The sequence below is a fragment of the Cherax quadricarinatus genome, chromosome 3 (genome assembly GCF_038502225.1).
Source record: "Cherax quadricarinatus isolate ZL_2023a chromosome 3, ASM3850222v1, whole genome shotgun sequence".
In the NCBI taxonomy this organism is placed as follows: domain Eukaryota; kingdom Metazoa; phylum Arthropoda; class Malacostraca; order Decapoda; family Parastacidae; genus Cherax; species Cherax quadricarinatus.
In genome coordinates, this window is record NC_091294.1 from 44,777,049 (window position 1) to 44,804,231 (window position 27,183).

General features: G+C 43.7%; 1 protein-coding gene across 25 annotated transcripts in view; it reads left to right on the forward strand.

Annotated features, from left to right (window-relative positions):
* Positions 1-27,183, forward strand: part of LOC128684052 (uncharacterized) — a 1,018,196-nt gene that overhangs the window by 456,877 nt on the left and 534,136 nt on the right. For all 25 annotated transcript variants that reach the window (XM_070091648.1, XM_070091672.1, XM_070091678.1 and 22 more), the window contains 3 exons: positions 16,101-16,162; positions 16,906-17,085; positions 17,589-17,681. In XM_070091648.1, the coding sequence (XP_069947749.1) occupies positions 16,101-16,162; positions 16,906-17,085; positions 17,589-17,681 (335 nt within the window). The remainder of the gene's footprint in view (positions 1-16,100; positions 16,163-16,905; positions 17,086-17,588; positions 17,682-27,183) is intronic.

Genomic DNA, 27,183 nt, shown 5'->3' on the forward strand with positions numbered 1-27,183 from the left:
ATCATGTCGGAGGATCTCATCTTCAAAGACCATAACATTGTATCAATCGCATCTGCTAAAAAAATGACAGGATGGATAATGAGAACCTTCAAAACTAGGGAGGCCAAGCCCATGATGACACTCTTCAGGTCACTTGTTCTATCTAGGCTGGAATATTGCTGCACACTAACAGCACCTTTCAAGGCAGGTGAAATTGCTGACCTAGAAAATGTACAGAGAACCTTCATGGCGCGCATAACGGAGATAAAACACCTCAATTACTGGGAGCGCTTGAGGTTCCTAAACCTGTATTCCCTGGAACGCAGGCAGGAGAGATACATGATTATATACACCTGGAAAATCCTAGAGGGACTAGTACCGAACTTGCACACGAAAATCACTCACTACGAAAGCAAAAGACTTGGCAGACGATGCAACATACCCCTAATGAAAAGCAGGGGTGTCACTAGCACGTTAAGAGACCATACAATAAGTGTCAGGGGCCCGAGACTGTTCAACTGCCTCCCAGCATACATAAGGGGATTACCAACAGACCCCTGGCAGTCTTCAAGCTGGCACTGGACAAGCACCTAAAGTCAGTTCCTGACCAGCCGGGCTGTGGCTCGTACGTTGGTTTGCGTGCAGCCAGCAGTAACAGCCTGGTTGATCAGGCTCTGATCCACCAGGAGGCCTGGTCACAGATCGGGCCGCGGGGGCGTTGACCCCCGGAACTCTCTCCAGGTAAACTCCAGGTAAACCTACACCACCACTACCAGCACTTAAACTAACACCTACACCAGCACTACCAGCACCTACACCAGCACTACCAGCACCTACACCACCACTACCAGCACCTACACCACCACTACCAGCACCTACACCACCACTACCAGCACCTACACCACCACTACCAGCACCTACACCACCACTACCAGCACCTACACCAGCACTACCAGCACCTACACCACCACTACCAGCACCTACACCACCACTACCAGCACCTACACCACCACTACCAGCACCTACACCACCACTACCAGCACCTACACCAGCACTACCAGCACCTACACCAGCACTACCAGCACCTACACCACCACTACCAGCACCTACACCAGCACTACCAGCACCTACACCACCACTACCAGCACCTACACCACCACTACCAGCACCTACACCAGCACTACCAGCACCTACACCACCACTACCAGCACTTAAACCAGCACCTACACCACCACTACCAGCACCTACACCAGCACTACCAGAACCTACACCACCACTACCAGCACCTACACCACCACTACCAGCACCTACACTACTACCAGCACCTACACCACCACTACCAGCACCTACACCACCACTACCAGCACCTACACCACCACTACCAGCACCTACACCAGCACTACCAGCTCCTACACCACCACTACCAGCACCTACACCAGCACTACCAGCACCTTCACCAGCACTACCAGCACCTACACCAGCACTACCAGCACCTACACCAGCACTACCAGCACCTACACCAGCACTACCAGCACCTACACCACCACTACCAGCACCTACACCACCACTACCAGCACCTACACCACCACTACCAGCACCTACACCACCACTACCAGCACCTACACCACCACTACCAGCACCTTTACCAGCACTACCAGCACCTACACCAGCACTACCAGCACCTATACCAGCACTACCAGCACCTACACCAGCACTACCAGCACCTACACCAGCACTAGCAGCACCTACACCACCACTACCAGCACCTACACCACCACTACCAGCACCTACACCACCACTACCAGCACCTACACCAGCACAACCAGCACCTACCCCACCACTACCAGCACCTACACCACCACTACCAGCACCTACACCAGCACTACCAGCACCTACACCACCACTAACAGCACCTACACCACCACTACCAGCACCTACACCACCACTACCAGCACCTACACCACCACTACCAGCACCTACACCACCACTACCAGCACTTAAACCAGCACCTACTCCACCACTACCAGCACCTACACCAGCACTACCAGCACCTACACCACCACTACCAGCACCTACACCACCACTACCAGCACCTACACCAGCACTACCAGCACCTACACCAGCACTACCAGCACCTACACCACCACTACCAGCACCTACACCACCACTACCAGCACCTACACCACCACTACCAGCACCTACACCAGCACTACCAGCACCTACACCACCACTACCAGCACCTACACCAGCACTACCAGCACCTACACCAGCACTACCAGCACCTACACCACCACTACCAGCACCTACACCACCACTACCAGCACCTACACCACCACTACCAGCACCTACACCAGCACTACCAGCACCTACATAACCACTACCAGCACCTACACCACCACTACCAGCACCTACACCACCACTACCAGCACCTACACCAGCACTACCAGCACCTACACCACCACTACCAGCACCTACACCACCACTACCAGCACCTACACCAGCACTACCAGCACCTACACCACCACTAGCAGCACCTACACCACCACTACCAGCACCTACACCACCACTACCAGCACCTACACCACCACTACCAGCACCTACACCACCACTACCAGCACCTACACCACCACTACCAGCACCTTCACCAGCACTACCAGCACCTACTCCAGCACTACCAGCACCTACACCAGCACTACCAGCACCTACACCAGCACTACCAGCACCTACACCACTACCAGCACCTACACCACCACTACCAGCACCTACACCAGCACTACCAGCACCTACACCAGCACTACCAGCACCTACACCACCACTACCAGCACCTACACCAGCACTACCAGCACCTACACCAGCACTACCAGCACCTACACCACCACTACCAGCACCTACACCACCACTACCAGCACCTACACCACCACTACCAGCACCTACACGACCACTACCAGCACCTACACCACCACTACCAGCACCTACACCACCACTACCAGCACCTACACCAGCACTACCAGCACCTACACCAGCACTACCAGCACCTACACCACCACTACCAGCACCTACACCACCACTACCAGCACCTACACCAGCACTACCAGCACCTACACCACCACTACCAGCACCTACACCACCACTACCAGCACCTACACCACCACTACCAGCACCTACACCAGCACTACCAGCACCTACACCACCACTACCAGCACCTACACCACCACTACCAGCACCTACACCACCACTACCAGCACCTACACCAGCACTACCAGCACCTACACCACCACTACCAGCACCTACACCACCACTACCAGCACCTACACTAACACTACCAGCACCTACTCCACCACTACCAGCACCTACACCACCACTACCAGCACCTACACCACCACTACCAGCACCTACACCACCACTACCAGCACCTACACCAGCACTACCAGCACCTACACCAGCACTACCAGCACCTACACCACCACTACCAGCACCTACACCACCACTACCAGCACCTACACCACCACTACCAGCACCTACACCACCACTACCAGCACCTACACCACCACTACCAGCACCTACACCAGCACTACCAGCACCTACACCAGCACTACCAGCACCTACACCAGCACTACCAGCACCTACACCAGCACTACCAGCACCTACACCACCACTACCAGCACCTACACCAGCACTACCAGCACCTACACCACCACTACCAGCACCTACACCACCACTACCAGCACCTACACCACCACTACCAGCACCTACACCACCACTACCAGCACCTACACCACCACTACCAGCACCTACACCACCACTACCAGCACCTACACCAGCACCTACACCAGCACTACCAGCACCTACTCCAGCACCTACACCACCAGCAGCAGTACCAGCATCACCTGTGTCGCTGGCACTGCAAGTCTCACCTTCCACCAACTGTTTCCGTATAAAAGAAAATTTTAGGAAAGACTTAATTTTAAATGAGTTCTTGCCAATTGACTGGTTTTTACCTATTTGGCACGACATATACATACCTACGCTCTGTCTTTGTATTTTTTATAACGGCTTGACAAAGTTCCTGGAGAGCGAAACGTTGCTACCATAATTTGTCTCATTAATTACAGATGTGTCTCATTACCTAACATGTTGTGGGTAAGTCAACCAACAGTATTGTAATAAACCACAGCTGCTGTATCTTTGTGAGTCAGGTTTTAGAAGAGTTAAGTTGTGTATGGGTGAGCGAGTTAACGACCGACGACGGTGTAGACACCAGGAATGTAAACATCTGGAGGAGACACAGACGAGGCTATAAAGTGAGCGGGGATAGGCCGCCCTTGTTAGTTTAGGTTGAGCAACTCTCACCACCACCTCCACTCAGTCATATTCAAACTCACTGTTTCATTTCTTATTATGCGGGACAAAGATATTGTAGTTTACGTGTAATATAACGTTGTTAAGGACAATGGAAAGTCATTTGTATGCAGTGTATTTGAGGCTGTGTGTTCTTGTTAGGTTATGGCTGTCCAGCACCACCTAGCCCACACTGCCTCTCTTACACTCTCTTACACCACCTATACCTGGAGTATACCTGCAGGGGGTTTGGGGGGTCAACGCCCCCGCGGCGCTGTCCGTGACCAGGCCTCGCGGTGGGGTTAGAGCCTGATTAACCATGTTGTTACTGCTGGACACAACGTAGACTAACGTACGAATCACAGCCCAACTGGTCAAGTACTGGCTTCAGGTGCCACCTGAGTAGTAAGCCTTTGTATAACCCAGTATAACCCAAACCAAACATTGCGGCTTATTTCCATTTGGATTTCTATTTTATTTAGTTCTTTCCCTAGAAGGTATCACACAGCCGTCAACATTTCCTAGGTAATGATTTACTGCTGTAAGTAACGGAGGCCGCGGGATACCAGTGGACATAAGTCAGTGTGTCTGACTTATGTTATTCTAGGTAATTTACATATATGTTACTATGCAGTAATCGCGAACGAGCGATAAAAGATGCAAAATAACCCCAGGGGGAGTTGAATGATAGCTCTAGGCCTTTACTGTTGCGATCAACACATCAGGGGCTTGCAATGTTGCAGAAATAGTGTAAGAAATTCGTTCAGGGCAACCCCTTTTTCTGTCTCTCCGGAATTCTGGAGAGAGAGAGAGAGAGAGAGAGAGAGAGAGAGAGAGAGAGAGAGAGACAGACAGACAGACAGAGAGAGAGAGGAAGAAAGGGGGTTTCCCTGAACGAATCTGCCTGGATGACCCACTATTTCTGCAACATTGAAAACTCCTGATGTGTTCATCGCAAGACGAAAGACCTAGAGCTATCATTCAACTCCCCCCTGTATCTGTTTTGCCTATGTTGCTATGTATGATAATTGTTCTCGTATAAATTTGTGTAACTGTACTTATGTGTACCTGTACGTAAATAAACGTACCAGGTCTCGCCTCCTCCCGGAAACAACCCACACACTCGCTGAACAAAGTTAACATTGTTAAACGAGGATAGTTTATGTTGGCGGGTTTAACGTGGCAATGGTGACGTCGTGGCGTGGTGAGATCATCATGCTTTAAATAACAACTGAGAACACACCTGTCTATGTACACACCTGCCTTACGACAGGGTTCCTTGATACATCTGCACTACAACACAACGTAGTGTTCTACGACACTGCTAGAACGGTCGTCAGAAACTAAACTAGCATTAACTGGAATAACGGGTTTTCTAACTGACAGTAAAAGGAACAACGGTGTTCATGAATCACAATAGCAGGAGGAACAAGGGTATTGATAACCTTCAATAGTATCAGAACACAACAACAACAACAACAACTTCCCTGCTGGATGGTGAAGGCTCGCAGCCACTAACTCTATTTCAGTTTTGAGTTAATTTCAATTTTTGGGTTGTAAGTTAGTGAGTTCAAGAGACGCGTAAATTTAGTTAACACACTTCAGTGAGTTGCTACAAACTCACCACTGCTCAGTGGGACAGTAAGTTACCACATACCACTGCTCAGTGGGACAGTAAGTTACTACATACCACTGCTCAGTGGGACAGTAAGTTACTACATACCACTGCTCAGTGGGACAGTAAGTTACCACATACTCACCACTGCTCAGTGAGACAGTAAGTTACCACATACCACTGCTCAGTGGGACAGTAAGTTACTACATACCACTGCTCAGTGGGACAGTAAGTTACCACATACTCACCACTGCTCAGTGGGACAGTAAGTTACCACATACCACTGCTCAGTGGGACAGTAAGTTACTACATACCACTGCTCAGTGGGACAGTAAGTTACCACATACTCACCACTGCTCAGTGAGACAGTAAGTTACCACATACCACTGCTCAGTGGGACAGAAAGTTACTACATACCACTGCTCAGTGGGACAGTAAGTTACCACATACTCACCACTGCTCAGTGAGACAGTAAGTTACCACATACCACTGCTCAGTGGGACAGTAAGTTACTACATACCACTGCTCAGTGGGACAGTAAGTTACCACATACTCACCACTGCTCAGTGGGACAGTAAGTTACCACATACCACTGCTCAGTGGGACAGTAAGTTACTACATACCACTGCTCAGTGGGACAGTAAGTTACGACATACCACTGCTCAGTGGGACAGTAAGTTACCACATACTCACCACTGCTCAGTGAGACAGTAAGTTACCACATACCACTGCTCAGTGGGACAGTAAGTTACCACATACCACTGCTCAGTGGGACAGTAAGTTACCACATACCACTGCTCAGTGGGACAGTAAGTTACTACATACCACTGCTCAGTGGGACAGTAAGTTACCACATACTCACCACTGCTCAGTGAGACAGTAAGTTACCACATACCACTGCTCAGTGGGACAGTAAGTTACTACATACCACTGCTCAGTGGGACAGTAAGTTACCACATACTCACCACTGCTCAGTGAGACAGTAAGTTACCACATACCACTGCTCAGTGGGACAGTAAGTTACTACATACCACTGCTCAGTGGGACAGTAAGTTACCACATACTCACCACTGCTCAGTGGGACAGTAAGTTACCACATACCACTGCTCAGTGGGACAGTAAGTTACTACATACCACTGCTCAGTGGGACAGTAAGTTACCACATACTCACCACTGCTCAGTGAGACAGTAAGTTACCACATACCACTGCTCAGTGGGACAGTAAGTTACTACATACCACTGCTCAGTGGGACAGTAAGTTACTACATGCCACTGCTCAGTGGGACAGTAAGTTACTACATACCACTGCTCAGTGGGACAGTAAGTTACTACATACCACTGCTCAGTGGGACAGTAAGTTACTACAGTGTCACCACTGCTTCAAGACATTACCATTATGGAAAATTAAATTTACCTGGATGTAACTCATAAGATACATACCAGTAAATGATAACAAAGATAATTATTTTTTATTAAAGTTACCTAGACAAGTAGGAATTTTAGGACACCTAGGTCACAAAAAATGTCCCCCTTCGATACCTACTACTGTCTTATCCACAAGTCACTCTGGACCTACATTAATTTCAAATGAAATATACATTACCAGGAATTATGGTAAACATTAATATAAATATGTGGACTGTATGTTAAAATTAATAAATGATTACATATACACATTTATGTAACAGAAGGAGAATTTATCTTAATACCACTCACCAATTTGTCTGGAGATTACTTGGTGTATCATGTACTACCCCCTGCCTAAATACGAAGAAAATACTGGCTAGAATCTCAATATAAATAGACAACTTAGCTGAGTTTCTGAAGCTGTCCTGCCCATCTGCTTAATGCTCACGTTATGCAGGACTGCAAATCCAACAATTTTGGCTCCTATTTGAGAGGTTTTAAGCCCAATATAACCCCTAGAGCGACGAAAATTTATGCACATTACATTAGCGTGCCTGTACCACATTCAACAACAATGGCGTCACCTGCCCAGCTCGTCAGCTTCCCTGTCGATTCTCTTCTTTAACATACACTTTAGAACAATAGTAATGTATTAATCAGGTGTATTTACATTATAAAAATATACAGCATAATTTTTGGGAAAATTATTTTCCACAACCATGGATCAAAATAATATAATGTAAAACACATTTGTTGATTTATTTTTAGGTAAATATATAATTTAGAAGCTCCATTGATTATTATTATAAATTAAGGGCTGGAGGCTCCATTTTAGTTTCGAAAAAAAATATAATGGAAAGTGTTCAGTATTTATGTGTTTGTGCAAAGGCGATACTTTTATTTTGTGTAGACTGGAAGGAAACCAGTGATTATTTTTCTTTGTATTGAGAAGAAATATTAAAAAAAATCCTTATTTAAAAATTGGAACCAGCCTATATAGACATGTGGGCCAGCGGGCCGCCAGCAGCAATATCCTAGTTGATCAGCCAAGGACCAGACGAGCCTGTCCCAGGGCCGGGCTCCGGGAGTGGAAAAAGCTCTAACCCAAGCCAAGCCAACTTAATCCAGTGTGAAGTCTGGAGACACCATGACTCACGAAATCGTAATGACACGATTGGGAACCAACCACAATGCGGGTGGGGCTCGAACTCGCGGCGAGTGAGTTCTAAAACTCCATGCTACAATAATATTCATCCAATTAGGTATATTTATACACCATAGGGAGGTTAGCATGGGTCCCACAGTGAGACCCATGCTAACCTCCATATTGAAAATGGAAATCCAGAACCAGAAACTTGTACACTGAAAAAAAAATCTATGCACTTTATAGTGGTCAGTAAGATAGAAGTATGAGCAGTGGCTGAGAGATGTTACATCAGAAGTATGAGCAGTGGCTGAGAGATGTTACGTCAGAAGTATGAGCAGTGGCTGAGAGATGTTACGTCAGAAGTATGAGCAGTGGCTGAGAGATGTTACGTCAGAAGTATGAGCAGTGGCTGAGAGATGTTACGTCAGAAGTATGAGCAGTGGCTGAGAGATGTTACGTCAGAAGTATGAGCAGTGGCTGAGAGATGTTACGTCAGAAGTATGAGCAGTGGCTGAGAGATGTTACGTCAGAAGTATGAGCAGTGGCTGAGAGATGTTACGTCAGAAGTATGAGCAGTGGCTGAGAGATGTTACGTCAGAAGTATGAGCAGTGGCTGAGAGATGTTACGTCAGAAGTATGAGCAGTGGCTGAGAGATATTACGTCAGAAGTATGAGCAGTGGCTGAGAGATGTTACGTCAGAAGTATGAGCAGTGGCTGAGAGATGTTACATCCCCGAGCATCACTGTGCATGTGACACTTCAACTGTTCTTTACTCACTCTATATCCTTCATTTATATTTGAATATTGAGGCAAAAACTGGCTGGGGCTGGAGGCGGCCGCTCCGTCCCAGCTGATGATGTCACTGCCAGCTGTTGTGTGACTGTTGCTGCTGCTGTTGTTGCTGCTGCTCCTGGGTAACGCCAATATATATATATATATATATATATATATATATATATATATATATATATATATATATATATATATATATATATATATATATATATATATATATATATATCAATACAATCGCATACAGATATGTTCGTTGGAAAACAAAGACGGAAGGCAGGTGATGTATTGGCGTTACCCAGGAGCAGCAGCAGCAGCAGCAGCAACAGTCACACAACAGCTGGCAGTGACATCAGCTTGGACGGAGCGGCCGCCTCCACATATATATACCTACATATATATGCATGCAATAACATAACAGTAAACATGTGATATCACAGGATGTTAAATAACTATTGTGACAAAATGGTGAACTTCCAAGTGCTTTCGTGATTTCTTACATTATCAAGGAACTGTAAAATAATAGAACAGCTGAAGGCTTATAAGGCTGAGATAACACCTGACGGTCAATATTCAACGCCTCACCCGTTCCTTTATGACGATGCGGGTGAGATGGTCAAGGACTCGTTAAACATAACTTAAATTATTCCCAAGTTTTATTAATTATAAATGAATCTCAGCGTAGAATAACCCTTATGGGTTTATCGTTTAGTTATTTTTATGATACAATGAAATTTATCTGTATAACACTAAACCAATATTCAGTCAAGGCTATTTTTTATGAAGCTTAATTCAATTATATTTGTCTCAAGCTTGGATAAGCTTGATACAACTTTCTCGACTTTTTGAAAATCAATTGGATGGTTATTATTATTATTATTATTAAAGATTCGCCGGTATTCTCCCGGCCCGGGCCTTTTCCAAGTGGTGGCCCGGCCTTGGCTCCCTCTTTAGGGAGTGTCTGAGACCTAAGTCTCCCATGGGAGGAGGCACAAGTACCTCCTCATCTTTGGGACCAACTGTCCCCAGGCCTAGCCACAAGCTAGGCCTCTCTGGTCTGTCATCCCCGCCCCAAGGGAGCAAATGGGAATGACAGTCTTATGAGCTAAAGGCTCGGGCTCAGGCACCTACCCTACCCTAGAAGGGTTAGGCATGGTGTCGATTGGATGGTTAAAATCTCTCACATGAATAAACAGGTCATTAGACTCTTGTTCAGTTCCATTGTTATATTTATGTTGTTATAATCTTAGTTCAAGACTTTTCCTAGTTTGACCGTAATAAAGTTGATCACATTTTTACAGGGATTCTTGTAGACACATCCGTCAGTATTTTTTACTGTATCAAGATTTTAAAACATAACTTTAATTTTAAAATTCTTAAGTAGAGAAGGTATATCAAGAAAATTTTCATGGTAAGGGAGAACTAACATATTCTTGTTAGAATAAAATTGTTTCTCCTCGTTTGAATTTAAAAAGTATTTCCAACAATTTTAAAGTATTTATCAATTAAGTGTTTTGGGCATTTAAGATCATTATCTATTTCATAAATCTTCAAGATTTCTTTATCTATGAACTCTGGGCTGCAGATACTCAAAGTTCTCAAAAACACTGATGAAAATACACAAAGTTTAACTCTGTCTTGATGTGAAGAATAACAGTGCACTTGAGAACAGTTATTTGTTGGTTTTCTGTAGATTTTGAATGAAAAATCTAGAACATCTAGAAAAGGCAGTGAGTTATCTTGTTCAAACTCAAAAATAAAATTTATGGAATGAGCTAGACTATTTAATTCATCAAATAAATGGTTTATATCTATATTCTCTAGTATCTTCCCTCCTCGTTGACGGCCCCACCTTTGACACAGACTCCATCACTTCTCACTGCCCTTACAAACTCTACCTCTGTTATACTCTCCACCCTTGCTAGTCTCTGATAAAACATATTGCACATTTAGCACATCTAACCCTGTGGTGCTGTATGACTCTTGTAGGTTTAGCACTTAGTTCTGATAATAATTTATATTCTTAAGCATTAGACACAAAACATCATCAACATATCTGTACCTAAAAATATTGCATGTAGAAATTCTTAAAGATAGGTGAGAGAGGATTTCCCATTGCCATACCAAACTTCTGTGTGTAAAACTCGCCATTATTATTATTATTATAATCAAAAAGAAGCGCTAAGCCACAAGGACTATACAGCAAAACTCGCCATTAAACACAAACTTTATATCAACAATACAAAGTTTAATAAACTCAATGACTGTAGGTACTGGCAGTGGTAAGTCTTAATTAACAGGTTTTTCAAATAGGAAGATGATTTGATTCTGTGTTCTCATCAATGTTTTTGAGAGATGTGCATATTTGCTGGCCAGAGTTCATAGAAGAAGAAATCTTAAAGAATTATGAAATAGCTAATGATCTACAATACCCAAAACACTTAACTGATAAATACTTCAAAATTGCTAGAAATACTTTTTACAATTCAATGTAGGATAAAAAGTCACATTCAGCCAAGAATATGTTGGTTCTCCCTTACCATGAGAACCTTCTTGATATTCCTTCTCTACTGAAGAATTTCAAAATCAAAGTTGTATTTAAAAATCTTGACACGGTAAAAAAAAGAAACTTCTGATTAAAAATTCCCTCCAAAAATGCTGACGGGTGTCTACAAGATTCCCTGTGAAAAGGTGATAAATTTAATACGGTCAAACTGGGAAAAGCCTTGAACTAATATTTCAACAACATAAGTATAACAAGAGTCTAATTTGTTCTGTTTAATCATGTGAGAGATTTTAACCATCCAACTGATTTTCAAAAACCCGAGAAAGTGCTGTACCCGCACCACTGACCTAGGAACCTGGCTTATGACTTTCACTCGAATGATTTCTTCTCAAACGACCATTATCCTAGAGAAACTTCGCTTCTCACTTGCTGCATTACCTTGCAGCAGTATACAGTGTGATAACTGTGACCACTATATGACCTACTGAAGCTCGGCACTCACCGTAAATATTCTTCAAACAAAAGTTTGTTCACTAACTGGTTTTTTGGGCTTCATACAGGTGGCAATACGCTCTCTCATCCCTTTTTGGCATTTTGAAATTAGTATAAGGTGCTTCTAAAATTAGAAGGGCTTTTCTAAAATCGGAAAAGGCTGTCTCTTAAATTAGTGTTGACAAGAAAGTGAAGAGGTTACTGCTGGAGTCACAAAATCGTAATAACATAATTGAAAACAAAGCACGGGACGTGTGGAGTTTTACAACTCACAATAAGTTCAATCCTCACCCGTTCCTTTTTTTTTTTTTTCTAACGACTAGATGTTCGTAGTTAAGGAGTTATTTCTGTTATTAGGCTTACCGGAACTGGGGATCTTTTTGAGGTTAATTTTTTTCATTTAGTTTACCATTCCTCAGTTTTTATTTTATTTAGAACTCGAGGACGCCTCGTCTAACCGGCTTCAAATTTCTAATGCTTGTGTAGGGTAACGAGGACCAGATTCTTGGGACAGTTGGTATGTTCACGAGCCCTACCAACAGAGTTGTTGAACCCATCCCCAGCATCCTGGAATAGTTTAGATAACTTCCAATACACTCAGCTTCATGCATCCGGAAGAGCTAATAAGACACATGTGCAACAGTTAAGTATATTTATTCCGAAACGTTTCGCCTACACAGTAGGCTTCTTCAGTCGAGTACAGAAGAGTGAGCAGAAGCAGTAAAGATATGAAGACGATATCATCAGTCCATCACCCTGGAAGACGTAGTATTGAGGTGGTCAGTCCCTCAGTCTGGAGAAGAGATTAGATCCATAGTCTGGAACAAGTATTCCAGACTATGTTCCAGACTATGAGGTGGTCAGTCCCTCAGTCTGGAGAAGAGATTAGTTCCATAGTCTGGAACAAGTGTTCCAGACTATGGAACAAAACGTGTGATAGGTGAAGACAGTCTCTTCTGATGAGTTCCACAATATCAACATTGGTGCTTCCTGTGCAAGACAGGTATACATAATGTCCAAGAATCTGTATTGATAAAGCCACTGGATGGCGAAACGTCAACAATAAAGATAACCAGATGCTGCATAAGTGTCTTAACTTCCATCATTGGTGTTTCCTGCCCAGAAGAAGGTTGGTATATTTAATGGAGTGTGTAGATGTCAGGTTGCCACTTTTAATCTCGAAATGGTATAGTATTATTTTTACATTATTTCCCTTGATGCTGATGAAGGGCTCTTGATCCCAGGAACTGGACTTATCATCCCCTTACTTGGACTGAATCTGAATGCCTCCCAGGTCACAGGCGTTACATGACCCCTGCGGGTTTAACGCGGTCCTCTTATTAACATATAACTATTGTGGTCGTCATCAATCTTCAATGGTTGATACACAGTATGAAATGGATGAAAATTTTGATGGGTTTAGGCTGTGTAGGGATAAATTTTGTTGGATTCTTCGTAATAATTGGAAAAATGTTCTTCTGGTATTGTTGTGTTTACCTCAAGTGGAACAATTTCTTGATGTTAGGTCGTGTAAGTTATTATGTGACAATATAACTGGAGAATGTTTCTTCTGGTCAGAAATTAGTCACAGTGATTGATTTTATTTGGTTATCCTAGTCTAAATCAATATATTTTTATGTGCCGGTAAAATCCGTGTGCTCTCAAAACCTCGGGTAAAAATTTGAATGTAATGTACACTAAACTTACATAAAACTTACTAAATATACTTTATTAAAACGTAGACAGTCTTGCGCAGGGAAAACTTTAGATTGATTTTAACCTGTGTAGGTCAAAATTTATTTATTTTTGGAAGAAATTGGGAAAATTGAAATGCTGCTTTCATGGGATAATTTCTGATTGTCACTTATGCGGCTTCAAGCCTACTGTAATGTGCGGCTTCAAGCCTACTGTAATATGCGGCTTCAAGCCTACTGTAATATGCGGCTTCAAGCCTACTGTAATATGCGGCTTCAAGCCTACTGTAATTTGCGGCTTCAAGCCTACTGTAATGTGCGGCTTCAAGCCTACTGTAATATGCGGCTTCAAGCCTACTGTAATGTGCGGCTTCAAGCCTACTGTAATGTGCGGCTTCAAGCCTACTGTAATATGCGGCTTCAAGCCTACTGTAATGTGCGGCTTCAAGCCTACTGTAATGTGCGGCTTCAAGCCTACTGTAATGTGCGGCTTCAAGCCTACTGTAATATGCGGCTTCAAGCCTACTGTAATGTGCGGCTTCAAGCCTACTGTAATGTGCGGCTTCAAGCCTACTGTAATGTGCGGCTTCAAGCCTACTGTAATGTGCGGCTTCAAGCCTACTGTAATGTGCGGCTTCAAGCCTACTGTAATGTGCGACTTCAAGCCTACTGTACTGTGCGACTTCAAGCCTACTGTACTGTGCGGCTTCAAGCCTACTGTAATGTGCGGCTTCAAGCCTACTGTAATATGCGGCTTCAAGCCTACTGTAATATGCGGCTTCAAGCCTACTGTAATGTGCGGCTTCAAGCCTACTGTAATGTGCGGCTTCAAGCCTACTGCAATATGCGGCTTCAAGCCTACTGTAATATGCGGCTTCAAGCCTACTGAAATATGCGGCTTCAAGCCTACTGTAATATGCGGCTTCAAGCCTACTGTAATATGCGGCTTCAAGCCTACTGTAATATGCGGCTTCAAGCCTACTGTAATATGCGGCTTCAAGCCTACTGTAATATGCGGCTTCAAGCCTACTGTAATATGCGGCTTCAAGCCTACTTAATGTGCGGCTTCAAGCCTACTGTAATATGCGGCTTCAAGTCTACTGTAATATGCGGCTTCAAACCTATTGTAATGTGCGGCTTCAAGCCTACTATGATGTGCGGCTTCAAGCCTACTATAATATGCGGCTTCAAGCCTACTGTAATGTGCGGCTTAAAGCCTACTGTAATGTGCGACTTCAAGCCTACTGTAATGTGCGGCTTCAAGCCTACTGTAATGTGCGGCTTCAAGCCTACTATAATGTGCGGCTTCAAGCCTACTATAATGTGCGACTTCAAGCCTACTATAATATGCGGCTTCAAGCCTACTGCAATATGCGGCTTCAAGCCTACTGTAATATGCGGCTTCAAGCCTACTGCAATATGCGGCTTCAAGCCTACTGTAATATGCGGCTTCAAGCCTACTGTAATATGCGGCTTCAAACCTACTGTAATATGCGGCTTCAAGCCTACTGTAATGTTCGGCTTCAAGCCTACTGTAATGTGCGGCTTCAAGCCTACTGTAATGTTCGGCTTCAAGCCTACTGTAATGTTCGGCTTCAAGCCTACTGTAATGTACGGCTTCAAGCCTACTGTAATTGTAATGTGCGGCTTCAAGCCTACTGTAATATGCGGCTTCAAGTCTACTGTAATATGCGGCTTCAAGCCTACTGTAATGTGCGGCTTCAAGCCTACTGTAATGTGCGGCTTCAAGCCTACTATAATGTTCGGCTTCAAGCCTACTATGATGTGCTTGTATATTTTAGGATACTGGTCTTTGAAAGGTTTCTGTTACATTTGTGTTGTATCCTAATTTACCATTTTTATTGAAGAAAATTGTATATTTGTTTTCATACAGTGACTGGTGACTGACTGACTCTTCTGAGTCCCTTCACATCCTGAACCCTATCATTTAACTACATTATCAACGGATGCCACACTCTGCACTATTCCAGTCGCGTGCATTATAACTCAGGTGACTGGGGTTATGGAATACATGAGATGTTTTTCAGGGATCGCTCAGCGACCAGACATACATTAGTTCCAGGTAATGTCTCGAGGAATTCACTCAATATTCTTTATTTTCTTTACAGATGAGCAGGAGAGAGTGCAGAAGAAAACCTTCATGAACTGGATAAACGCTCATTTAGCTCGGGTGAGTACCTGATTACTGTGAGAGTCCGTATGTCCTCGCTCTCAGGGTGAGATCCTGCCATATATTATTATACCAGCGTCTTACTCTTACTTCAGCAGTACCACCATTATCTTATAAGAAGGAAGAGCACCACACTTCCTCAAACTTATTTATAGAACACTCAGTGTAGCCTATTTATAAGCCACACAGATCTAGTTTGCTGTATATGTATAATTATTTCAAAGTTATTCAATTATCAATCCCGTTCAGTCATAATTATTCTAGATACATTCAATTATCAGTCCCGTTCGGTCATAATTACTCTAGATACATTCAATTATCAATCCCGTTCAGTCATAATTATTCTAGATACATTCAATTATCAGTCCCGTTCGGTCATAATTACTCTAGATACATTCAATTATCAGTCCCGTTCAGTCATAATTACTCTAGATACATTCAATTATCAGTCCCGTTCGGTCATAATTACTCTAGATACATTCAATTATCAGTCCCGTTCGGTCATAATTACTCTAGATACATTCAATTATCAGTCCCGTTCGGTCATAATTACTCTAGATACATTCAATTATCAGTCCCGTTCGGTCATAACTCTCAGGTATCTCTCACTTCCTCATGTGTTCACATCATGTGTTCACATCATGTGTTCACATCACTGCTTTTGCATCATGTGGCGTGTCACATAATGCAAATGTTATATTTTTCTTCTTTGTTAACCGCGCTCGCGCGCGCCTGTGTTGCAGCACGTTCCACCACTGAAGCTGAATGAGCTGATTGAGGACCTGAAGGATGGCACTGCGCTGCTGGCCCTGCTGGAGGTGCTGTCGGGGGAGAAACTGCCCATTGAGAAGGGTCGTGTCCTCCGTCGACCTCACTTCCTCAGCAATGCCAACACTGCCTTACAGTTCCTGCAGAGTAAAAGGGTAAGTCACACATTGTCAGTAAATACTTCCAACTTTAACCTGTCTTCTGTTTTGTGAGTTAACTCATCACTTTCCTTGTAAAGAATTCCTCATTTTGATTAGTCTGGTTTTTCCCTCATGTCAGTTTTGTTGACCTTATTTGGAGGTACAGTATATGTGAAGAGGTCATTGAAGACGTCTTGTATCGTGGTCTCCACCTCATTCACAAAAACTGAAATTTGGCACAGATGTAGTGAGGGTGAAACCTACAACTCTTACATACAGAAGACGTTAACTTAAACATTAACAATAGTGTTGTTGTCTGTTGTATGTGAAGTTCAGTCACACAACATCAGCACATCAGACTCACATCCACTTGTCTCCGCCTTCTGTCTCACACTCTCACATGCTCACTAGATACTCAAAACTTGACTTCTCAGAACCTCCTTCACACTCTCCCTCCCACCTTTCCTTACAGCTCCATTGTTTCAGTAACAATAGTAATGAGTTTGTGTGTGTTTTAGATCAAGTTGGTGAACATCAACTCAACGGACCTGGTGGACGGGCGACCCTCCGTGGTGCTGGGGCTGATATGGACCATCATCCTGTACTTCCAGGTAGGAGCGTCGCCCAACTTCCGCCATGACTACCGCTGCGCTGCCTGTACCCAACACAAGCTGGGCTTTAAATCCTTTTTCCCCCAAAGCAAAGATTTAGCTATTATCAAGTGGAGAAGTGAAGAGGTTGTCCCCATGTAGTTGGTGGGGAGGGTTAGTGGGGGAGTAGGGGTGGTGAAGGGGAAGGTTGTGATGATGGGGGTTGTTTCGGGTCGTTGTAGTGTGTGTACTCACCCAGTTGTGGTTGCAAGGGTCGAGTCAGAGCTCCTGACCCCGCCTCTTCACTGGTCGCTACAAGGTCACCCTGCTCCATGAGCTTTATCATACCTCTTCTTAAAGCTATGTATGGATCCTGCCTCCACTACATCACTTCCCAGACTATTCCACTTCCTGAGAACTCTGTGACTGAAGAAATACTTCCTAACATCCCTGTGTGTCCGTGTGTGTGTGTGTGTCATTCACAAAAATCGCCACTTGCCTGTGATTGCTTCAATTTTGATCTCAGTGTTGTTTGTACAGCAGCTGTTGGTATAGCTCGTGTGGCACCGTGACGTCACTGCTACGCGTGGCACACATGAGTGTGCTACACTTGTTTGTTTTATACACAAATAACCCGCAAGCTTCTCTCTTTTATGTGCGGGTTATTTGTGTATCGTTCCAGTCACGGTATTGTGCCTTTTTGTTATTTATTGTTTGTTTTGTGTAAACTGGGACACTTCTTGAGTCATTGTTTTCTGACGGTGTAGCCTCATGTGTCTGTTATATCCCAGCATCAGCAGGACTCACGGGGAACTGACTTAATATCAGACGTACCCTACATTCCTTTATTTGTTTTTTTCGTCGTGTATTTTTGGACGAGTATACATCCAATGGCGACTATACAGTACATCAGTCATGAGAATACAATAACTACCAAAATAATCACATACCAAATACATCGCCGTCCAGAAGTGTTATGTATCTCAGTGTACACAATGCTCAAATTTTACCTTAATATTGACTGATCAGGAACCTACTTGAGGAATTCATCAGTTCTTTCTTGAAGACAGCAGAGTCTGTTGTTAATTACTTTTATATATGAAAGGTGTGAGAAGTCTTGGTCCCCTTACACTTATTGCATTATCTCTGTGTGTATTAATAGCACTCCTGCTTTTCACTGGAGGTATTATATGTTGTACCGTCTCTCGCTATTGTAACGAGCGAATTTGGTGTGCTGGTTTGGGATTTATCCTTCCACAGTTTTCCAGTTGTAAATTATGATGTATCATTCCTACCTACGTTCCAGGGAGTATAGTTTAAGGTTCTCGGGTTATTTCTAATATTTTAGGTGCTTGACTGAATTTATATTTAAGGTGAAGGTTCTCTGTACATTCTCCAGATGTGCAGTTTCACTCACCTTAAAGTGGGCTGTTAGTGTACAGCAGTATTCCAGCGTAGAGAAAACAAGGGACTTAGAGAGTATCATCATTGGCTTGGCATTTCTTGCTTTGAAAGTTCTAGTTATCCATCCCATCACTTTCCTTGTGGCTGTGAAAATAACATTATCTTCTGCCTTGAATATGAGATCTGACATTATCACTCCTAGCCACTTCACAGTGCTCTTTTGCTCTGTTAAATAGTTTGAGTTTGTTTTATATTCTATTCTAGTTTATATTTCCTCAGTCTTTGTATGGCGGAATAGCTGATATTTACCTTTGTTGAATATCATTGTTTTCAGTGGCACACTGGAAGACCTGGTTAATATCAGCTTGGAGATTTGCTGTGTCTACAATGGATGTGACTCTCATACAAATTCCGGCACCGTCTAGAATGGGTGATACTGGGCTGTGACTTATGTCTCTGTCTATTACGGAAAAGGCCACGGTGCACCGTGGCCTGGTGGCAAAAGTTCTCGCTTCACACGGTGAGGTCCGGGTTCGATTCCTGGCGAAGGGGTGGAAACATTGGTCGTGTTTCCTTACACCGGTTGTCTGTGTTCATCCATCAGTAAAATGGGTACCTGGGTGTTAGTGGACTGGTGTGGGTCGCATCCTGGGACAAAACTGACCTAATTTACCCGAAATGCTCAGCATAACAAGGGGCTTTCTATATAGTAGTATTTCATTAATGTCAGGTATGGCCTGTATACCTTGTACATGTACTTGTAGTACATGTACAAGTTAATGTAGTACATTAACTTAAAGACACACCATGCAGAATAAGCTTGTACTGGGTCTACGTTTCACCCACGGTATATGCGTTAAGCTTTGTGAGTCAGTACTGTTAAGCTTTAGTGAGTCAGTGTTAAGAGTTGTGAGTTATTATTAAGCTTTGTGAAGCAGTGTTGTTAAATTTTGTGAGTCAGTGTTGTTAATCTTTGTGAGTCAATGTTGTTAAGTTTCGTGAGTCATTGATGCTAAGCTTTGTGAGTCAGTGTTGTTAAATTTTGTGAGTCAGTATTGTTACTGAACTTAATAATAGTGTTCTCATTTTTGAAAGTTTTTGGGTGAAGGTTTACGAGGAACTTAGAGTGAGAGTATCAGACTCACAGCTACCATCACAGGACACTTCATCATCACTCCAGTGAAAATAAGAAACTCTGCCTGACTTCTTTGGTGTCTTCCTAGATAATTTACACTATGTATGATAATTGTCCTAATGTTTACCTGTACTTAAATAAAGTTAGTTACTGCCGGTGTGTCTGGGTTGGCAGCACACTCAGCTCACACACTGAATGTCCTTGGTTCAATCCCTGGCACGGGTGAAAACGTTGAGAATGTTTCCTTACACCTGCTGGTGTAAGTCGACCGGTGTGGGTCGCACCCTGAGGGGACAAGATTGAAGGACCACAGTGGAAATGAGACAGTCCTCGATGACCCACTGACTTCATCGTGTTAACCTGGGTGGCTAACACTCCCGGGTTAAAAATCCAAAGAAAATCTTATCTTATCTCATATCTATGTTCTCGTCATTTCTGAAGACAGTGCACTAATAACCTAGTCGGTCAACAATAAATATATAAATTGATGCCAGAGTTATAATGTTATCCAATACTAAAAAACACTCAAAATATAACATTTGATTAACATCTATTAATTTTACATTTTCCTTTTATAAAGAGTGTTCCTTCCAGCATCACTCGTCACAGAACTAAGTCTCCAGTTCTGATACGTTGATTTAAGTGAGAGTTACTGAGACTGCACTCAGGTTTGAATTTGTTTGTCAACTAGGCTTATTATTACCAGTAGTTGCTCAGCGAGTAATGGCGACACCCAGGAGTAGTACTGTGTCAAGCACATCTTCGGTTGTGGTAATAACTCCGCCATCATTCAGCTCACTTTCAGTTAAGTTCAATACAATGCTTACGGCTTCACTGAATTTTTTAAGAACTCTTCTGGTAGTGTTTAGAAGCTCAAACCATCTTTGCTCCTGAATGGTATACAATACTGACAAGATGAAAATTAGACACATGTACATCTGGGTATCTTTATTGTTGACGTTTCGCCATCCAGTGACTTTATCAATACAGATTCTAGGATATAACTTAAAGACAGTAGAACTATTTACAAAAAAAAAGAGATAATTAGTCCCTCAGTCTTGGAGTTGAAGATCATCGTCTATAATGCTCTTCAGCAACTCCAAGACCGACGTTTCGCCACTGCATGACGAAACGTCTACAATAAAGATATGCAGATGTTGCACATGTGTCTAATTTTCGATATTTGTTCCTCGTACTTATAACAATTTACCTGAATAAGACTCATCATAGTTATTACTTGACGTTTCCTAAGGGATGTGGGGAGGTAACTTCCTGTCTTGTTTACTGTTTACGGTGAAAAGCTCTGTTCCACAAGGCACAGTACTCGCTCCCATCTTGTTCCTCATCCTCATATCCGACATAGACAAGGATGTCAGCCACAGCACCGTGTCTTCCTTTGCAGATGACACCCGAATCTGCATGACAGTGTCTTCCATTGCAAACACTGCAAGGCTCCAGGCGGACATCAACCGAATCTTTCAGTGGGCTGCAGAAAACAATATGAAGTTCAACGATGAGAAATTTCAATTACTCAGATATGGTAAACACGAGGAAATTAAATCTTCATCAGAGTACAAAACAAATTCTGGCCACAAAATAGAGCGAAACACCAACGTCAAAGACCTGGGAGTGATCATGTCGGAGGATCTCACCTTCAAGGACCATAACATTGTATCAATCGTATCTGCTAGAAAAATGACAGGATGGACAATGAGAACCTTCAAAACTAGGGGGGCCAAGCCCATGATGACACTCTTCAGGTCACTTGTTCTATCTAGGCTGGAATATTGCTGCACACTAACAGCACCTTTCAAGGCAGGTGAAATTGCTGACCTAGAAAATGTACAGAGAACCTTCACGGCGCGCATAACGGAGATAAAACACCTCAATTACTGGGAGCGCTTGAGGTTCCTGAACCTGTATTCCCTGGAACGCAGGCGGGAGAGATACATGATTATATACACCTGGAAAATCCTAGAGGGACTAGTACCGAACTTGCACACGAAAATCACTCACTACGAAAGCAAAAGACTTGGCAGACGATGCAACATCCCCCCAATGAAAAGCAGGGGTGTCACTAGCACGTTAAGAGACCATACAATAAGTGTCAGGGGCCCGAGACTGTTCAATTGCCTCCCAGCATACATAAGGGGGATTACCAACAGACCCCTGGCAGTCTTCAAGCTGGCACTGGACAAGCACCTAAAGTCAGTTCCTGATCAGCCGGGCTGTGGCTCGTACGTTGGTTTGCGTGCAGCCAGCAGTAACAGCCTGGTTGATCAGGCTCTGATCCACCAGGAGGCCTGTTCACAGACCGGGCCGCGGGGGCGTTGACCCCCGGAACTCTCTCCAGGTAAACTCCAGGTAAACTGGCTGCTGTGTCGCTGCTCAACTTTAAGACTCACTGCTGGTGGCTTGAAAATATTGTATTACATGCAAAACAACCACAAGGGGAGTTGAATGATAGCTCTAGGCCTTTCGTGTTGCGATCAACACATCACCAGGAGCTTGCAATGTTGCAGAAATAAGAGTAGGAAGGAGCGTTCATGTGAATGGCTCTCCCAAGGAGGGTCATTCACATCCATCTTCCCGAGGTGTGTTTTGCATCTTGTATCGCTTGTTCGCGATTATTGCATATTGTATTTTATGTATTTATTATGGCTGTATGTTCTTAACACTGTATAAATATATGCACCTCTTAAATATTTCTATATTGATTTACGATTAAATAATGTGAGGGTTCGGTTTTGGTGCTGAATTCTTATTGTCTCGCCACGGAATTAATCAAGTGTCCTGCTTTGTGGTTAAAAATAAGACACAGGTTGTGGAACACGCTTTTATTGGGACAGTGATTTATTGTGTAGAGCTTCATTAGTTCAAGTTATGCAGAAAATATAAAATACTCACATATGTAAATGTGTATATGTGACTATGTTGAGGTGATGGAGGTGAAATCCAAAGACTTCACCTACAGAGTAATGTATACACACAAACACACATAACGACGTACAAAATACTGTGAGGAATAGACAAGGTGGACAGAGATAGGATGTTCCAGAGATTTGACACAGAAACAAGGGGTCACAATTCGAAGTTGAAGACTCAGATGAGTCATAGGGATGCTAGGAAGTACTTCTTTATTCATAGAGTTGTTAGGAAGTGGAATAGTCTGTCAAGTGATGTAGTAGAGGCAGGAGCCATACATAGTTTTAAGACGAGGTATGATAAAGCTCATGGAGCAGGGAGAGACAGGATCTAGTAGCGACCAGCTAAGAGGCGAGGCCAGGAGCTGAGTATCGACCCCTGCAACCACAATTAGGTGAGCACACACACACACAGGCCTAGTGTCGAATGGACATGTGCCTAGGAGAAAACGATAGCACACACACACACACACACACACACACACACACACACACACACACACACACACACACACACACACACATACATCTGACACGAAGCTGCTGTATAGCTACATCAGGTAATCAAGTAATCAGGCTGAGGAAGGAAGGCAGGGAGTTCACAAGAAGCGACCAAGAGGATATGAGGAGCTCAACATGAGATATAAAGATGTATTTACAATGGAGACAGGAAGAACTCCAGTAATTCAGAATACACCAACAAGTGCTGGATGAAATACACTCAACCGAGGAGGTGAAGAAACTGCTATGTTAACTTGATATCTCAAAGGCGGTGGGACCACACATCTCTCTGTGGGTCCTTAGAGAGTGAGCAGATATGCTGTGTGTGCCACTAACAAAAATCTTCAACACATCCACTGAAACTGGGCAACTACCTGAGGTATGGAAGATGGCAAATGAAGTCCCAATTTTTCAGAAAGGGGACAGACACGAAGCATTAAACTACAGACCTGTGTCACTGGCGTGTATAGTATGTAAAATCATGGAGATCATCAGGAGGAGAGTGGTGGAGCACCTAGAAAGACACAAGCTTATGAACGACAACCAGCACGGTTTCAGGGAAGGAAAATCCTGTGTCACAAACCTACTGGAGTTTTATGACAAGGTAACAGAAGTCACGAGAGAGAAGGATGGAGTGCAAGAAGGCCTTCGACACAGTTCCTCACAAGAGGTTAATGCAAATGCTAGAGGATCAGGCACGCATAACAGGAAAGGCACTGCAAAGGATCAGAGAATATCTGACAGGGAGGCAATAACGAGTCATGGTCCGTGACGAGGTGTCAAAGTGGGCGCCTGTGACGAGCGGGGTTCCCCAGGGGTCAGTCCTAGGACCTGTGCTGTTTTTGGTATATGTGAATGACATGAAGGAAAGGATAGACTCAGAAGTGTCCCAGTTTGCAGACGATGTGAAGTTAATGAGGAGAATTAAATCGGTCGAGGATCAGGCAGGACTATAAAGAGACCTGGACAGGCTACAAACCTGGTTCAGCAACTGGCTCCTTGAATTTAACCCCGCCGAATGCTAAGTCATGAAGATTGGGGAAGGGCAGAGAAGACCGCAGACAGCGTATAGTCTAGGTGGCCAAAGACTGCAAACTTGACTCAAGGAAAAAGATCTTGGGGTGAGTATAACACCGAGTACATCTGAGGCGCACATCAACCAGATAACTGCTGCGGCATATGGGCGCTTGGCAAACCTGAGAACAACGTTCCGGTACCTCAGTAAGGAATTGTTCAAGACTCTGTACACTGTGTACGTCAGGCCCATACTTGAGTACGCAGCACCAGTTTGGAAACCACACCTGATCAAGCACGTCAAGAAATTAGAGAAAGTGCAAAGGTTTGCAACAAGTCTAGTTCCAGAGCTAAGGGGAATGTCCTACGAAGAAAGCTTAAGGGAAATCAGTCTGACGACACTGGAGAACAGGAGGGTCAGGGGTGACATGATAACGACATACAAAGTACTGCGTCGAATAGATAAGGTGGACAGAGAGAGGATGTTTCAGAGATGGGACAGAGAAACAAGGTCACAATTGGAAGCTGAAGACTCAGATGAGTCAAAGAGATGTTAGGAAGTATTTCTTCACTGTTCAACTGCCTCCCAGCATACATCAGGGGGATTACCAACAGACCCCTGGCAGTCTTCAAGCTGGCACTGGACAAGCACCTAAAGTCGGTTCCTGACCAGCCGGGCTGTGGCTCGTACGTTGGTTTGCGTGCAGCCAGCAGCAACAGCCTGGTTGATCAGGCTCTAATCCACCAGGAGGCCTGGTCACAGACCGGGCCGCGGGGGCGTTGACCCCCGGAACTCTCTCCAGGTAAACTCCAGGTAATAGAGTTGTCAGGAAGTGGAAGAGTGGCAAGCGATGTAGTGGAGGCAGGAACCATACATAGTTTTAAGACGAGGTATGATAATGCTCATGGAGCAGGGAGAGAGAGGACCTAGTAGCGGTCAGTGAAGAGGCGGGGCCAGGAGCTGAGTCTCAACCCCTGCAACCACAATTAGGTGAGTACACAATGTACACATATATTTTGTATCTTTTGTATGACTTAGAGATCTAAACAGAGTGAAATATTGTCCCAATAAAAACTGGTTCTGTGGTGGATTTTATCATTATTATATGGAAAAGGTGCCATATATAGCAAGTTATATATACTTCAGTACAAACGTAATCATTACTTATATAAATCTGAGTTAACTTCATGAAATATTAAAATATATTTTTATTGCAGCAATAATTTTTTTTTTAAAGAAACTAGGCATTCACTATTTTGGTGTCATTTAAAGTGCTATTCTTTTATGTCGAGATTATCAACGGGATCTGTAGTGATATATTGATACCGATAAATAAATGTAATTTAACATATTTGAATGAAGGTGCTGCGCACATGTTCTAATGCAGTATGTTCAAAATCTGTGCACACTTCTGAAACATACATGCTTAATGCATAGATCCAAATACCGGAGGATATGGAGTGGGAATGGGAGGAGGAGGAGGTGGAATGGGAGGAGTGGGAGATGGAGGAGGACGCCATCTATCTGGTGAGTTACTTGGTCAAGTTGGCACCTCCATTGTTAGGTGGAGGGTGGATCATCATCCACCTTGTACCACCACCAGCACCGCTATACTGCCACCAGTAGCACCACCACCACCATCACCACTGATGCTAGTAACACTAGTAGTAATAGCACCACCACTACCGCCGCTACAGTCATCATCACTACCACTACAATCACCACCACTACACTCATCACTACAATCACTACAGTCATCGCTACAATCACTACCACTACAGTCACCACCATTACAATCACCACTACAATCATCACTACAGTCATCACTACAATCATCACAGTCTCTACCACTAGTCACCACCACTACAATCACTACCATTAGTCACCACCAATACAATCATCACTACAATCACTACCACTACAATAATCACAACAATCATCACTACAATCACCACTACAATCACTACCATTAGTCACCACCACTACAATCATCACTACAATCACTACCACTACAGTCATCACTACCACTACAATCACCACTACAGTCATCACTACAATCACTACAACTATCACTGCCACTACAATCACTACCACTACAGTCATCACCACCACTACAATCACTGCTACAATCATCACTCCTACAATCATCACCACCACCACTACAGTCATCACTACCACCACTACAATCATCATTGCAATCACTGCCACTACAGTCATCACTACAATCATTACAATCACTACAATCATCAGTCTCTACCACTACAGTCACCACCACTACAATCATCACTACAATCACTACCATTAGTCACCACTACAATCACTACCACTACAATCATCACAGCAATCATCACTACAATCACTACCATTAGTCACCACTACAATCATCACTACAATCACTACCACTACAATCACCACTACAGTCATCACTACAACCATCACTACCACTACAATCATCACCACTACAGTCATCACTACAATCACCAACTCACCACTACAATCATCACTGCTACAATCATCACTGCTACAATCATCACTGCTACAACC